We start from the raw sequence: 15,250 nt of genomic DNA, 5'->3' as shown, positions 1-15,250 counted from the left end.
TCATCCCTTCATTCTATCCTCTTTGCGATGAAGGTACTGAGGAAAATGGTGGCAGCAATGGAAGCGGTTCCTTTCGCATAGATGCACAACCATCAAGGGGTACCCGGAGCAGGGCGGCCATGTGCGAGGTAACTCGCATTCTTCGATGGGCAGAGAGGAACCACTCAGTAATCTCAGCAGTGCACATACCAGGCATGGAAAACTGGGTGGCAGACTTCCTCAGCCATCAGGGTCTCACCTCGGGGGAGTGGGAATTTCATCCGGAATTTTTCCAACAGATCTGTCTTTGTTCAGGGGCCACGGATGTGGATCTGATGGTGTCCAGACTGAATGCCAAAGTCTCCAGATTCATAACTCTGTCTCGAGATCCAAGAGCAATAAGAGTGGATGCTCTGGTTCTTCTGTGGCACCAGTTCCGTCTTCCGTACATTTTTTCCCCCCGTTGCCGCTTCTTCCGAGAGTCATCAGGAACATCAAGGCGGAAGGGGTTCCAGTGATCCCGGTCGCTCCGGATTGGCCATGCCGGGCGTGGTTTGCAGAGTTGGTGCATCTTGTCGCCGACGCATCCTGGCGACTGCCAGATCGTCCAGATCTGCTCTTCCAGGGACCAATTTACCACCAGAACTCAGCAGCCCTGTGTGTAAAGGCTTGGCCGTTGAATCTGGGATTCTGACCCAGGCTGGTTTTTCACAACTGGTCTGGTTTGCTTGGTGCAAGGATCGTGGACGTCTTCACCTTCTCTAGTCCCACCATTCTAGAGTTCCTACAGACCGGCCTGGTCTCAGGCTTTGCGCTCAGCTCGCTTAAGGGCCAGATACCCGCCTTATCGTTCTTATGCCAACATAAGATTGTGACAAAACCTCCGGTGAAGATGTTCATTCAGGGGGTTACACATGTGCTTCCCCCCCATCACATGCCTTTAGACTCTTGAGACCTTAACTTGGTCCTGGGATTCTTACTGGAAGCTCCTTTTGAACCGCTTCAGGACATTTCACTCACCTTTCTATCCTGGAAAGTTGACTTTCTCGTCGCAATCACCTCAATTAAGCGGGTTTCGGAGCTGGCTGCTCTGTCCTTTTGGGGCGCCTTTCCTTATTTTTCACCAGGACAAAGTTGTCCTTAGGCCATCCACATCCTTTTTGCCCAAGGCTGTCTCATCTTTTCACCTTTTAACGAGGACATTGCTCTTCCTTCATTTTGTCCTCCAGTCCACAGGGTAGAAAGGGCTCTCCATACTCTGGATGTAGTCAGAGCTCTGAGAAGGTAAGTCTCGAGGATAGCGGTCTTCCGAAGGTCGGTTTCTTTGTTCGTGCTTACTGAGGGTCACAGGAAGGGTCTAGCCGCTTCAAAGGCCACAATAGCTGGCTGGATTCGTCCCACCATTCCGGAGTCCTACTGCATCAGAGGTAAGCCTATCCCAGTGGGGATCAGAGCACACTCCACTTGGTCAGTGGGTGCTTCCTGTGCCATTAGGCCTCTGCTGAGCAGGTCTGTAAAGCCGCGACTTGGTCCAGCCTACATACTTTCTCGAAGCACTATAATGTTCATACTCAAGCTGTGGCTGATGCGGGGCTAGGCAGAAAAATTCTGCAGGCTGCGGTGGCGCACATCTAGGCAGTTGTTGCGTGAAGACAACAAATGGGAAACTCAGTATGAATTAACCCCTGAGCCCAAAGAAGAGAAACAAAAAATACCGAAATATATCTTATTTCTTTTAATCTTTGTTAATAAAATAAGGTATGTTACATAAAATACAATAAATTCCCAAGGGAGATCAGAATGCCACCCTCAATCACATAACATAAGTATATGCCTGAGAACACAGCAAGAGATAAAAGCAAAATGCTTATTAGAGTTAGCTTGGGCTATTATATACTAAGGCACTGCCAGATATGCCGGGTATAAGAGGCGGAAATTAACTATTCAATAGTGCCCTAACAGGGCATACACCATAAACCATCCTCATATAAAGCGCAAATCATAAATGACATTACCTCAAAGCTGTAGATCACTGGTGTGTTTAGGTAATAGATCAGATGGTGCAGAGTGATTCGATTCTCGCCTCTACCCTGCACTAGACAAAAACTAAACAGAACAAACACACAAATAAACAAATATGTAATTACAAAACAAATAAAAACTGGTACATATTAGCGTTTATCGTAGGTATTATCATTCGCTTACTACTATTTACATACATGAATACAAATATAAATGAATACCATTTGACTGCTCGTGTATTGCAACAGAATACAGAGAATTATAGCATTTACATATAGTTATCTAGGACCCCTTTGTTTCATAGAAACTAAATCCAACTTAGGTTTTGTGAGCTAGGAGATTTTATTGGGACCTGGAGGAGGACACATGTGGTGTCGAAACATGTTGTCCATAAGGGATTGATTGTATGCAATATTGTAACTGAAGAAATCTGGAACTTTTTGATGGATAAACAAAAGGTATATTTTACTCTACCATTGGACTGATCGCTGGAGAAACAAAAAGTTCTCTCTCTCTCTCTCTCTCTATATATATTTAGATATATATATATATATATATATATATATATATATATATATATATATATATATATACACACACACATATATATATATATATATATATATATATATATATATATATATGTATGCATATGTGTGTGTATATATATATATTTATATAATGTATTATATTATATACACTGCTCAAAAAAATAAGGGGGAACACTTAACCCCTTAGTGACAGAGCCAATTTGGTACTTAATGACCAGGCCAATTTTTGCAATTCTGACCACTGTCACTTTATGAGGTTATAACTCTGGAACGCTTCAACGGATCCCGCTGATTCTGAGATTGTTTTTTCGTGACATATTGTACTTCATGTTAGTGGTAACATTTCTTCGATATTACTTGCGATTATTTATGAAAAAAACGGAAATATGGCGAAAATTTTTAAAATTTTGCAATTTTCAAACTTTGTATTTTTATGCCCTTAAATCAGAGAGATATGTCACGAAAAATAGTTAATAAATAACATTTCCCACATGTCTACTTTACATCAGCACAATTTTGGAAACAAAATTTTTTTTTGTTAGGGAGTTATAAGGGTTAAAAGTTGACCAGCAATTTCTCATTTTTACACCATTTTTTTTTAGGGACCACATCACATTTGAAGTCATTTTGAGGGGTCTATATGATAGAAAATAATGAAGTGTGACACCATTCTAAAAACTACACCCCTCAAGGTTCTCAAAACCACATTCAAGAAGTTTATTAACCCTTTACGTGCTTCACAGGAACTGAAACAATGTGGAAGGAAAAAATGAACATTTAACTTTTTTTTGCAAACATCTTAATTCAGAACCATTTTTTTTATTTTCACAAGTGTAAAAACAGAAATGTAACCATAAATTTTGTTATGCAATTTCTCCTGAATACGCCAATACCCTATATGTGGGGGTAAACCACTTTTTGGGCGCACCGCAGAACTTAGAAGTGAAGGAGCGCCGTTTGACTTTTTCAATGCAGAATTGGCTGGAATTGAGATCGGACGCCATGTCACGTTTAGAGAGCCCCTGATGTGCCTAAACAGTGGAAACTCCCCACAAGTGACACCATTTTGGAAACTAGACCCCTTAAGGAACTTATCTAGATGTGTGGTGAGCACTTTGAACCCCCAAGTGCTTCACAGAAGTTTATAACGTAGAGCCGTGAAAATAAAAAATCGCTTTTGTTTACACAAAAATGATCTTTTTGCCCACAAATTTTTATTTTCACAAGGGTAACAGGAGAAATTAGACCACTAAAGTTGTTGTGCAATTTCTCCTGAGTACGCTGATACCCAATATGTGGGGGTAAACAACTGTTAGGGCGCACCGCAGAGCTTGGAAGAGAAGGAGTGTCGTTTTACTTTTTCAATGTTGAATTGGCTGGAATTGAGATTGGACGCCATGTCGCGTTTGGAGAGCCCCTGATGTGCCTAAACAGTGGAAACCCCCCACAAGTGACACCATTTTGGAAACTAGACCCCTTAAGGAACTTATCTAGATGTGTGGCGAGCACTTTGAACCCCCATGTGCTTCACAGAAGTTTATAACGTAGAGCCGTGAAAAAAAAAAGTGCATTTTTTTCTACAAAAATGATCTTTTTGCCCACAAATTTTTATTTTCACAAGGGTAACAGGAGAAATTAGACCACTAAAGTTGTTGTGCAATTTCTCCTGAGTACATCGATACCCAATATGTGGGGATAAACCACTGTTTGGGCGCACCGCAGAGCTTGGAAGAGAAAGAGTGCCGTTTTACTTTTTCAATGTAGAATTGGCTGGAATTGAGATCGGACGCCATGTCGCGTTTGGAGAGCCCCTGATGTGCCTAAACAGTGGAAACCCCCCACAAGTGACCCCATTTTGGAAACTAGACCCCCCCATGGAACTTATCTAGATGTGTGGTGAGAACCTTGAATGCCCAAGTGCTTCACAGAAGTTTATAATGCAGAGCCGTGAAAATAAAAAAAATATTTTTTTTTTCCACAAAAAAGATTTTTTAGCCCCCAAGTTTTTATTTTCACTAGGGTAACAAGAGAAATTGGACCCCAAAAGTTGTTGTCCAATTTGTCCTGAGTATGCTGGTACCCCATATGTGGGGGTAAACCACTGTTTGGGCGCACGGCAGAGCTCGGAAGGAAGGAGCGCCGTTTTGGAATGCAGACTTTGATAGAATGGTCTGCGGGTATTATGTTGCGTTTGCAGAGCCCCTGATGTACCTAACCAGTAGAAACCCTCCACAAGTGACCCCATTTTGGAAACTAGACCCCCCAAGGAACTTATCTAGATGTGTGGTGAGAACTTTGAATGCCCAAGTGCTTCACAGAAGTTTAGAATGCAGAGTCGTGAAAATAAAAAATATTTTTTTTTTTCACAAAAAAGATATTGTAGCCTCCAAGTTTTTATTTTCACAAGGGTAACAGGAGAAATTGGACTGCAATAGTTGTTGTCCAATTTATCCCGAGTACGCTGATGCGCCATATGTGGGGGTAAACCACTGTTTGGGCGCACGGCAGAGCTCGGAAGGGAAGGAGCGCCTTTTTGGAATGCAGACTTTGATAGAATGGTCTGTGGGCATTATGTTGCGATTGCAGAGCCCCTGATGTACCTAAACTGTAGTAACCCCCCACAAGTGACCCCATTTTGGAAACTAGACCCCCCAAGGAACTTATCTAGATGTGTGATGAGAACTTTGAATGCCCAAGTGCTTCACAGAAGTTTAGAATGCAGAGTCGTGAAAATAAAAAATATTTTTTTTCACAAAAAAGATATTGTAGCCTCCAAGTTTTTATTTTCACAAGGGTAACAAGAGAAATTGGACCCCAGAAGTTGTTGTCCAATTTATCCCGAGTACGCTGATGCCCCATATGTGAGGGTAACCCACTGTTTGGGCGCACGGCAGAGCTCAGAAGGGAGGGAGCACCATTTGACTTTTTGAGCGCAAAATTGGCTGTCGTGTTTGGAGACCCCCTGATGTACCTAAACAGTGGAAACCCCCCAATTCTAGCTCCAACCCTAACCCCAACACACCCCTAACCCTAATCCCAACCTGATCCATAATCCTAATCACTAACCCTAACCATAATCACAACCCTTAACCCTAATGTCAACCCTAACCATAACCCTAATCAAAACCCTAAATCCAACACACCCCTAATCCTAATCTCACCCCTAACCTCAAACCTAACCCTAATCCCAATACACCCCTAATCACAACCCTAACCTTAACCCTAATCCCAAACCTAACCCTAATCCCAAGCGTAACCCTAATGCCAACCCTAACGCTAATACCAACCCTAATCCAAACCCTAACCCTAATCCCAGCTCTAACCCTAACTTTAGCCCCAACCCTAGCCCTAACTTTAGCCCCAACCCTAACCCTAGCCCTAAGGCTACTTTCACACTTGCGTCGTTTGGCATTCCGTCGCAATCCGTCGTTTTGGACAAGAAACGGATCCTGCAAATGTGCCCGCAGGATGCGTTTTTTGCCCATAGACTTGTATTGCCGACGGATCGTGACGGATGGCCACACGTCGCGTCCGTCGTGCACTGGATCAGTTGTGTTTTGGCGGAGCGTCGGCACAAAAAAACGTTCAATGAAACGTTTTTTTGTACGTCGCATCCGCTGCCCAAAAACTACAGCTGCTGCCCACGTTGTGCACAATTTTCACAACGTGCGTCGGTATGTCGGGCCGACGCATTGCGACGGCCCCGTACCGACGTAAGTGTGAAAGAAGCCTAACCCTAAATTTAGCCCCAACCCTAACCCTAAATTTAGCCCCAACCCTAACCCTAAATTTAGCCCCAACCCTAGCCCTAACCCTACCCCTAACCCTAGCCCTACCCCTAACCCTACCCCTAATTTTAGCCCCAACTGCTGTTCTCCTGCCGGCCGGCAGATGGAGACACTGGGCATGCGCCCGCCATGTTCTTCTGCCGGCGGCCAGGAGGAGCAGCAAGAGGATCCAGGGACCTAGGTGAGTATGCTAGGGTCCCCGAATCCCCCTATTTCTCTGTCCTCTGATGTGCGATCACATCAGAGGACAGAGAATTACACTTTACTTTTTTTTTTTTTTTTTGTGGTCGCCGGTAAACAGTTAATTACCGGCGATCGCAAAACAGGGGTCGGTAATACCGACCCCGATCATGCTCTTTGGGGTCTCGGCTACCCCCGGCAGCCGAGACCCCAAAGATTCTCCTGGTGCCGGCCGGCGGGCGCACTGCGCATGCGCCCGCCATTTTGAAGATGGCGGCGCCCACCGGGAGACACGAGGAGCATCGGGGGAGCTAGGTGAGTATTGGGGGGCCACCTGGGACCCCTTTTCTCTGTCCTCCGATGTGCGATCACATCGGAGGATAGAGAAATTAAAAAGAGATCGCTTTTTTTTTTTTGCGATCGCCGGTAAACGGTTAATTACCGGCGATCGCAAATGCGGGGTGGGTTAAAAACCCCCCGAATCATGTTCTCTGGGGTCTCGGCTACCCTCGGCAGCCGAGACCCCGGAGAAAATCGGCCTCTGGGGGGCGCTATGGACTTTTTCCACAGCGCCGTTAATTAACGGCGCTGTGGTTTAAGTACCCTTAGCGGCCGCCGTTAAAAGGCGTATCGGCGGTCGCTAAGGGGTTAAACAACAGAATATAACTCCCAAGTAAATCAAACTTCCGTAGAATCAAACTGTCCACTTTGGAATCAACACTGACCATCAATTTCACATGCTGTTGTGCAACATGGGGGGTGTTTATACTGTTCTGTGTTTGGTAAAATTGATAAAGCAGTTTTATTCTTAAGGTCAGTACGATTACAGTGATGCCTCATTTATATCTTTATTATGTTTTGGCGCTTTTATACAATAAAAACTATTTTACAGAAAAAATAATTATTTTTGCATCGCTTTATTCTGAGGGCTGTAACTTTATTTTTTTGCTGATGACGTTGTATGGTCAAGATGACTTTTTCGGCTGTACAATGTTTATGGATATCTGTCTTTTTGATCGCGTGTTATTCCACTTTTTGTTCGGCAGTATGATGATAAAGCATTGTTTTTTTGCCTAGTTTTTTATTATTTTTTTACGGTTTTCACTGAAGAGGTTAACTAGTGGGACAGTTTTATAGGTCGGGTCGTTATGGACGCGGCGATACTAAATGTGTGTACTTTTACTGTTTTTTTTATTATTGCTTTTTTACACGTAAATATTTTTTTTACTTTTGTCCCAATGTGGGACATCATGGTAAAGTGTCAGATCGCTGATCTGACACTTTGCAATGCACTGTGTCAAATCAGCGATCTGACAGGCAGTGCTGCAGGCTTGCCGGGGCCTGCTCTGAGCAGGCGCTTGCAAGCCACCTACCTGCAGGACCCGGAAGGAGCCCCGCGTCAATCTTGGATCTGCAACCCGAAGAGAAGGAGGATGAAGGAGACGCTCGGAGCAACGCGATCACATCACGTTGCTCCGAGGGTCTCAGGGAAGCACGCTGGGAGCCCCCTCACTGTGCGATACTTCCCTATGCCGCCGGAACGCTGCGATCATGTTTGATCGCAGTGTTTCTGGGTTAATGTGCCAGGAGCGGTCCGTGACCCGCATTACTGCAAAGTATTCAGTTCTCCTCTCATACAGAGAGCTTCCAATGGTTTGAATCCAGAACCCGTTTAATCATCATATACTTCGTGTTTATCCTGTTCATGTCCAACTGAAGTTGTTCCTGTAGAGGAGAGTGGTCCGAGATGCTTCTAAGTAGATATTCAATAGATTTTACATATGGTAGCATGTGTATGTTCCCAATAGCTAGGTCTATTCCGGATAGCGAGTGATCTGATGCTGAATAACAAGAATATTGTTTGATATTAGGTTGCTTAACTCGCCAAATATTTACCAGTCCCATTTCTGAGATAACCCTTGATATAGATGTTTGTGCTGTAGTTTCTGGTATAGTCCCCGTGTGGAATTTGTTCCGGTGTAAGTGCAAATACATATTAAAATTCAATTATTATTGTTGGAATATCTGGGAAAGTGGCCAAATAGGAACATATCCCCCTTAACAGAATCTCACTCTCTTACATGTTTATTAGAGAAGCAGTGCCTCCACTTCTGTCCTGTCTCCAAGCTCAAGAGGCATGGTGCATTCCATGAGGCATTATTTTTGTCCTATGACTGCAAAGATCACAGTTCATCGGTCCCCACCACTGATGTGATCTATGAGATCTCCAGAAGTTCTTTGAAATTGCCTTTTCAGATGGTTCTCAGACTTGCAGGACAAATGGGGTATAGTTTTAAGAGAATGTAACTGCAAAAAAAAATTCCATGAGTAATGGGATCAATTACTGTATATCCTATGAAAGTTTATTATTTCTATCTTTAAATGTTTTTACTTCTTCCTGTGTGCAGGTCAGAAGAAGCATCAGTATTGCAACCCCTTCACCCAAACGTTTTAAGACAGACCGTTTTAGTACTACTAGCAGCAAAAATCGGAGTATCTTCCCTTTTCTTGAAAACTAAGCCTTGTTACATGTTCAGTAAATCTGTGAACTAAGAGCAAGCTTTTGGATGCGTGGACACATGCACTGAATGTTACCTGGTTGTGTTACTTCCTTCCATATTTGAACTGTTGTCTGAAAAATCACTTTTTTGCAATGTAACGATTTTCTTGTGTTAAATGTTTGTCTGTTTTATGCTTATTAAATTCACTCATTAATGTTCTGGTGAGAGATATTCATAAGAAATGAGATACCTCGAGATACAGACACAGATTTTAAATGTACGGTAGTCATAAGTTTTAGTCAATATATTAGAGCCTAGTCTACATATTTGAGAAGGAGTGCCAGTTTTCAAGTGTCCTATCTGTTGCACATTATTTACTTGAAATGCATAACAGGCAATAGTCTTCCTGCATATATTGAAGATACAGAACACTACCAGTTATTAGGAATGAAATGTGCTTCTCTGAGCATTTTATAATATATGTGTATCAGTTTTAATAATGTATATTGTTTGTATGTACTTGTTTTCTTTGTAAAATATTTATGTAAATTGTTATAAATGTACATTTTTTTTTTTTTTGCAACAAAGAGCTGTGTTTTTATAAATAAAATTGTCTTTCTAAGTTGAGCAAGACCTGATTCCAGTTCTTCTGGGAGCTCTAGGCAGGTCAGTGGACTTAAATTGTGGCTTTATATATACTGTATATATAATTTTTTTTTTTTAAAGAAGTAATTACAAAGAAAGGTTAGGTTTGGCTCAAATGTAACAGAGTGGTAAGTAAACTACATGATTATATACATGTTAATGTAGTGTACATAAAAGAAGCACTCGCATCAAAGTTTTTATCCTCAATCAGTAGGGAATTCCTTGTTCAGACAGACGCCTCAGAGGTGAGGTTGGGGGCTCGTGTTGTCCCAGAAAGTAAACCGTTGAGGAACATTCCACTCTGTACTTAAACAGAAAATTCACTGCCTGTGAGAAAAACAACGCCATCATGGAAGGAGTGCTTAGCCATCAAATGAGCAGTTGACATGCTGAGATGCTACCTGTTAGGCCAAAAGTTCAGATTAGTATCAGACCATGTGCCTCTGAGATGGATGAGGAAAAGGAGCAGGAAGAATGCCCAAGTGACAAGGTGGTTTCTGGCGCTCCAGGACTACATTTTCCATGTGGAGCATAGGCTAGGGAAATTACATGGTAACGCAAATACCCTGTCCAGACTTCCCTGCTTAGTGAGTAAAGGTGCCAAAACCCTCAGCTTTGGGTGGGGGTGGGGGTTATGTAAGGCTAGGGTCACATTGCGTTAGTGCAATCCGTTTAGCGCTAGCGGATTGCACTAACGCAATGTTTTTTATTGGGCTGCGGTCGGGGTCGCGGTAACGTCCCCGCTCTCGCAGATTTTTTTTTTTTTTCAATTATTTTGATTGTAATATCACGGCAATTGTTCTGCCTAATATTGATCATGTTACTATTATGTTTCCTTTCCTTGTTGCATCATTGAAGTCAATGGTAAAAAAAATGGCTCTGAAACCACACAGCTATCGTCTGCATAATGCAATCAAGTTTGATCAACAGTAATTGTTTTTTTCCATGTATATAATAAGCTCTTTACTTTTGTAATACATCCTTTGACTAAGGGCACCGCTTGTGCCTGAAACTCGTCAGGTGTTTGTTTTAATGGGGTCTTTCTAAATGAAATTTTCAATAAGCTGAACTTTGAGTCATCTGGAACGCAGTCGTGGATTTCACTCATTCCCCCCCATCCTTTGTTTGGCTGCAATCAGCAGCAGGATCGGCATATGCTCCAGATATCTCCAGACGAGTCCTACAATTCCAACAGTGTGGTGGGCTACTTTTTACCTTTTTCTTTCCAAATATGCAGTGTATAATGTCAGTGTACAGGTAATACAGTGATCACCAGTGACATACAAAGGAGCTCTGTATATAGTGTCAATGTACAGGTAATACAGTGATCACCAGTGACATTATACACAGGAGCTCTGTATATAGTATGCACCAGTGACGTCTCTAGTTGAAGTCCTTCATCTTTGCTTTTTGTCTTCATCCAGCACAGACCATCATAATAATAATAATAATTTTATTTCTATTGCGCCAACATATTCCGCAGCACTTTACATTTTAGAGGGGACCTGTACAGACAATAGATATTACAGCATAACAATGAACACAGATCAAAACAGATACCAAGAGGAATGAGGGCCCTGCTCGCAAGCTTTCAATCTATCAATCTACAGGGTGGGCCATTTATATATGGATACACCTAAATAAAAATGGGAATAGTTGGTGATATCAATTTCCTGTTTGTGGCACATTAGTATATGGGGAGGGGGGGGACTTTTCCAGATGGGTGGTGACCATGGTGGCCATTTTGGATCCAACTTCAGTTTTTTTTCAATGGGAAGAGGGTCATGTGGCACATCAAACTTATTGAGAATGTCACAAGAAAATCAATGGTGTGCTTGGTTTTAATGTAACTATTATTTTTTGAGTTATTAAGGCTACTTTCACACTAGCGTCGGGCCGAGATTCCGACGCTAACGTTTGTTGTGCTGCTCAACGGGTGCAGCGGATGCATTTCTCCGGCACATCCGCCGCCCCATTGTGAGGTGCAGGGAGGTGGGGGCGGAGAAAAAGCGGTCCGTCGGCTGCAAAAAACGTTACATTTAATGTTTTTTGCTCCCGGCGGTCCGCCACAACACGGCGCAACCGTCGCAAGACGTGTGTCAATACGTCGCAATGCGTCGGTAATGTAACTCTATGGGGCAAAAACGCATCCTGCAAACAACTTTGCAGGATGCGTTTTTTTCCCCTAAACGACGCATTGCGACGTATTAAAAAAACCGCCAGTGTGAAAGTAGCCTTACAAGTTTATGACCACTTATAAAATGTGTTCAAATTGCTGCCCATTGTGTTGGATTGTCAATGCAATGCAAATTCGCCAGATCCAGCCTGATGGATAAATGTAGATAGATATATGGATAGTTAGACTACTTTGACACATCAGTTTGTTTCCGTCAGGCAGGATTGGGCAAATTTTTGAAAAAACTGATCCGTTGCAAATAGTGAAAAACTGATGCAACTTATCCGTTTGTTTTTTAGAGAGAGAGCGAGAGAGAGAACGGAAAATGTGCCTGATTTCAATGGAAAAAATGCATGAAAAAACAGATTTGGAGGCCGGATTCATAATTTCACATCTCAGTTTCATACGTTTTTTGCCCGATCCGTGGCTGTGAGTTTTTTTCGCTGGACAGAAAAAAAAAAAGTTTTTCTGAACGTTTTCTCCGTCCGCCGCAAACAGTTTCTTTTGACGGATCCGGCAAAAAACGATTGAAACGTGTGGCCATCAGGCACAATCTGGCGCTAATACAATTCTATGAGAAAAAAACGGATCTGTTTTTTTCAAAGCTCGCCAGATTATGCCTGACGGCATAAACCTGATGTGTGAAAGTAGCCTAACTATCCATATATCTATCTATCTATCTATCTCATTCCATCTGTCTATCTATATGTGTAATGGAGTGTGGGTTGGACAAATGTAAAAAAGGAGGTTGGACAAGACATGACATCACAAATCTTTATTTTTTTGTTCAATAATACTTTCAAAAACGCATACAAAACCGCATCAAAAAAGTCTGCATTTTCTGCCAAGAGCTGCGGATTTAGTGCAGAAAAATCCGCAGTCAAATCTGCAACTTGTGTACATACCCTCATAATGGCAGGTCAGTTTTAGGCTATGTGCACATGATAAGGATTTAGTGCGGATCTGCAGCGTTGTTTTCCGCGCAGAAGCGCTGCAGATCCGCACTGTGATTTACTGTACAGTACAATGTAAATCAATGGTAAAAAAAAAAAGCTGTGCGGAAATGCTGCGGATTTAAAAGAAGTACATGTCACTTCTTTTGTGCGGATCTGCAGCATTTCTGCACCCCTCCATTATAGAAATCCGTAGTGGGAAAAACTGCAGAAAATCCACATATAAACCGCACAAAATCCGCGGTAAATCTGCACCTGCGGTTTCTGCCAGGAGATGCGTATTTTGTGCAGAAAATTCTGCACCACATTCCGCAACGTGTGCACATAGCCTTAGGCTGTGTGCACACGTTGCAGATTTGGGTGCAGAATTTTCTTTACAAAATCTGCATCTCCTGGCAGAAAACGCAGCTGCGTTTTTGCATGGTTTTGATTCAGTTTTTGATGCATTTTTTATGCAGGTTTTGGTGCAGTTTTGATGCTGTTTTTGGTGTGCTTTTTGCGTGGTTTCAATGCATTTTTTATTCATTTTTTATGCAGTTCTTGGTGCTGTTTTGATGCAGTTTTTGGTGCAGTTTTTGCACGGTTTCGATGAATTTTTATTCATTTTTATGCAGTTTTGGTGCGGTTTTTACGCGGTTTCAATGCATTTTATTTGTTTTTGATGCAGTTTTTGGTGCAGTTTTGATGTTTTTTGATGCAGTTTTTGCACGTTTTTGATGCAGTTTTTGTGTGGTTTCGATGTATTTTATTCTGTTTTGGTGCGTTTTTTATGCAGTTTTTGGTGCGTTTTTTGTTCCGTTTTGATTCAGTTTTTGGTGCGGTTTTTTATGCTGTTTTAGTGTGGTTTTTGGTGCAGTTTTGATGCTGTTTTTGGTGCACTTTTTGCGTGGTTTCAATGTATTTTTTATTCGTTTTTGATGCAGTTCTTGGTGCTGTTTTGATGCAGTTTTTGGTGCAGTTTTTGCACGGTTTCGATGCTTTTTATTCGTTTTTGATGGTTTTTGCGCGGTTTTGATGCAGATTTTTGTGCGGTTTTGAGGCAGTTTTTGCGTGGTTTTGATGCATTTTTATTCATTTTGATGCAGTTTTTGGTGCCGTTTTTACGCGGTTTCAATGCATTTTATTTGTTTTTGGTGCGTTTTTGACGCAGTTTTTGGTGTAGTTTTGATGTGTTTTTTGATGCAGCTTTTGCGCGGTTTCGATGTATTTTATTCTGTTTTGATGCAGTTTTTGGTGCAGTATTGATGCATTTTTGATGCAGTTTTTGTGTGGTTTTGATGCAGTTTTTGGTGCGGTTTTTTGCGCGGTTTCGATGCATTTTTTTATTCGTTTTGGTGTGGTTTTTATGCGTTTTTGTATGCGGTTTTGAAAGCTAAATAAAGATGTATTATTGATCAATAAAAAAAATTTGTGATGTCATTATTGTCCAACCTCCTCTTTTACATTTGTCCAACCCACAATCCATTACACACAGATGATAGATGAGATGGATAGATCTACATATAGATATATGAATAGATGTATGCATCTATAGATCTATGAAAAAAATTGGAACAGCATCAAATACTACCTTACAAAACATGTAAAGCTCTCCTGACCAGCAATCCAATGATCGATTCAAAAAAGTTGAGACCCAAAATGGAACCTTTTTGGCATCAATTCCACTCATCGTGTTTGGAGGAAGAAGGATGAGTACAATCCCAAGAACATCATCAAAACCATCAAGTATGGTGGGGGAAACATCATACTTTTGGGGTGCTTTTCTGCAAAGAGGACTGCACCGTAATGAAGGGAGGATGGATGAGGTCATGCATCGATTGATTTTGGCCAACAACCTCCTTTCATCAGTAAGACCATTGAAGATGGATCATGGCTGGCTCTTCCAGCATGATAATGACCTGAAACACACAGCCAGAACAAATAAAGAGTGGCTCCTTAAGAAGCATTTGTAGGCAGGGGCGGATTATAATAGGGTCAATCTGGGCAGTAGCCCAGTGGTTTGGGGGGGCCCTGGGCTACCGCTCAGATTGCCCGCCGCCATCAGGGCATTACTGCCCTGACTGGCGTATGGGCCCGTCCTGCTCCAGGAAGACATCCAGGCCTCTCTTGAACCCCTCGACTGAGTTCGCCATCACCACCTCCTCAGGCAAGCAATTCCAGATTCTCACTGCCCTAACAGTAAAGAATCCTCTTCTATGTTGGTGGAAAAACCTTCTCTCCTCCAGACGCAAAGAATGCCCCCTTGTGCCCGTCACCTTCCTTGGTATAAACAGATACTCAGCGAGATATTTGTATTGTCCCTTTATATACTTATACATGGTTATTAGATCGCCCCTCAGTCGTCTTTTTTCTAGACTAAATAATCCTAATTTCGCTAATCTATCTGGGTATTGTAGTTCTCCCATCCCCTTTATTAATTTTGTTGCCCTCCTTTGTACTCTCTCTAGTTCCATTA

General features: G+C 42.2%; 1 protein-coding gene across 4 annotated transcripts in view; it reads left to right on the top strand.

Annotated features, from left to right (window-relative positions):
* CLSPN (claspin) overlaps positions 1-9,648 on the top strand; it is a 100,326-nt gene extending 90,678 nt beyond the window's left edge. For 3 of the 4 annotated variants that reach the window (XM_069756842.1, XM_069756841.1, XM_069756840.1), the window contains exon 25: positions 8,929-9,190. In XM_069756842.1, the coding sequence (XP_069612943.1) occupies positions 8,929-9,039 (111 nt within the window). In that variant the 3' untranslated portion in view covers positions 9,040-9,190. Of the gene's footprint in view, positions 1-8,928 lie in introns of all 4 variants that reach the window. The other variant, XM_069756839.1, reaches the window with a different exon arrangement.
* Positions 9,649-15,250: the final 5,602 nt, after the last annotated feature.

Source organism: Ranitomeya imitator, chromosome 3, assembly GCF_032444005.1.
Source record: "Ranitomeya imitator isolate aRanImi1 chromosome 3, aRanImi1.pri, whole genome shotgun sequence".
Lineage (NCBI taxonomy): Eukaryota > Metazoa > Chordata > Amphibia > Anura > Dendrobatidae > Ranitomeya > Ranitomeya imitator.
This window is presented reverse-complemented; position numbering and strand designations above follow the sequence as displayed.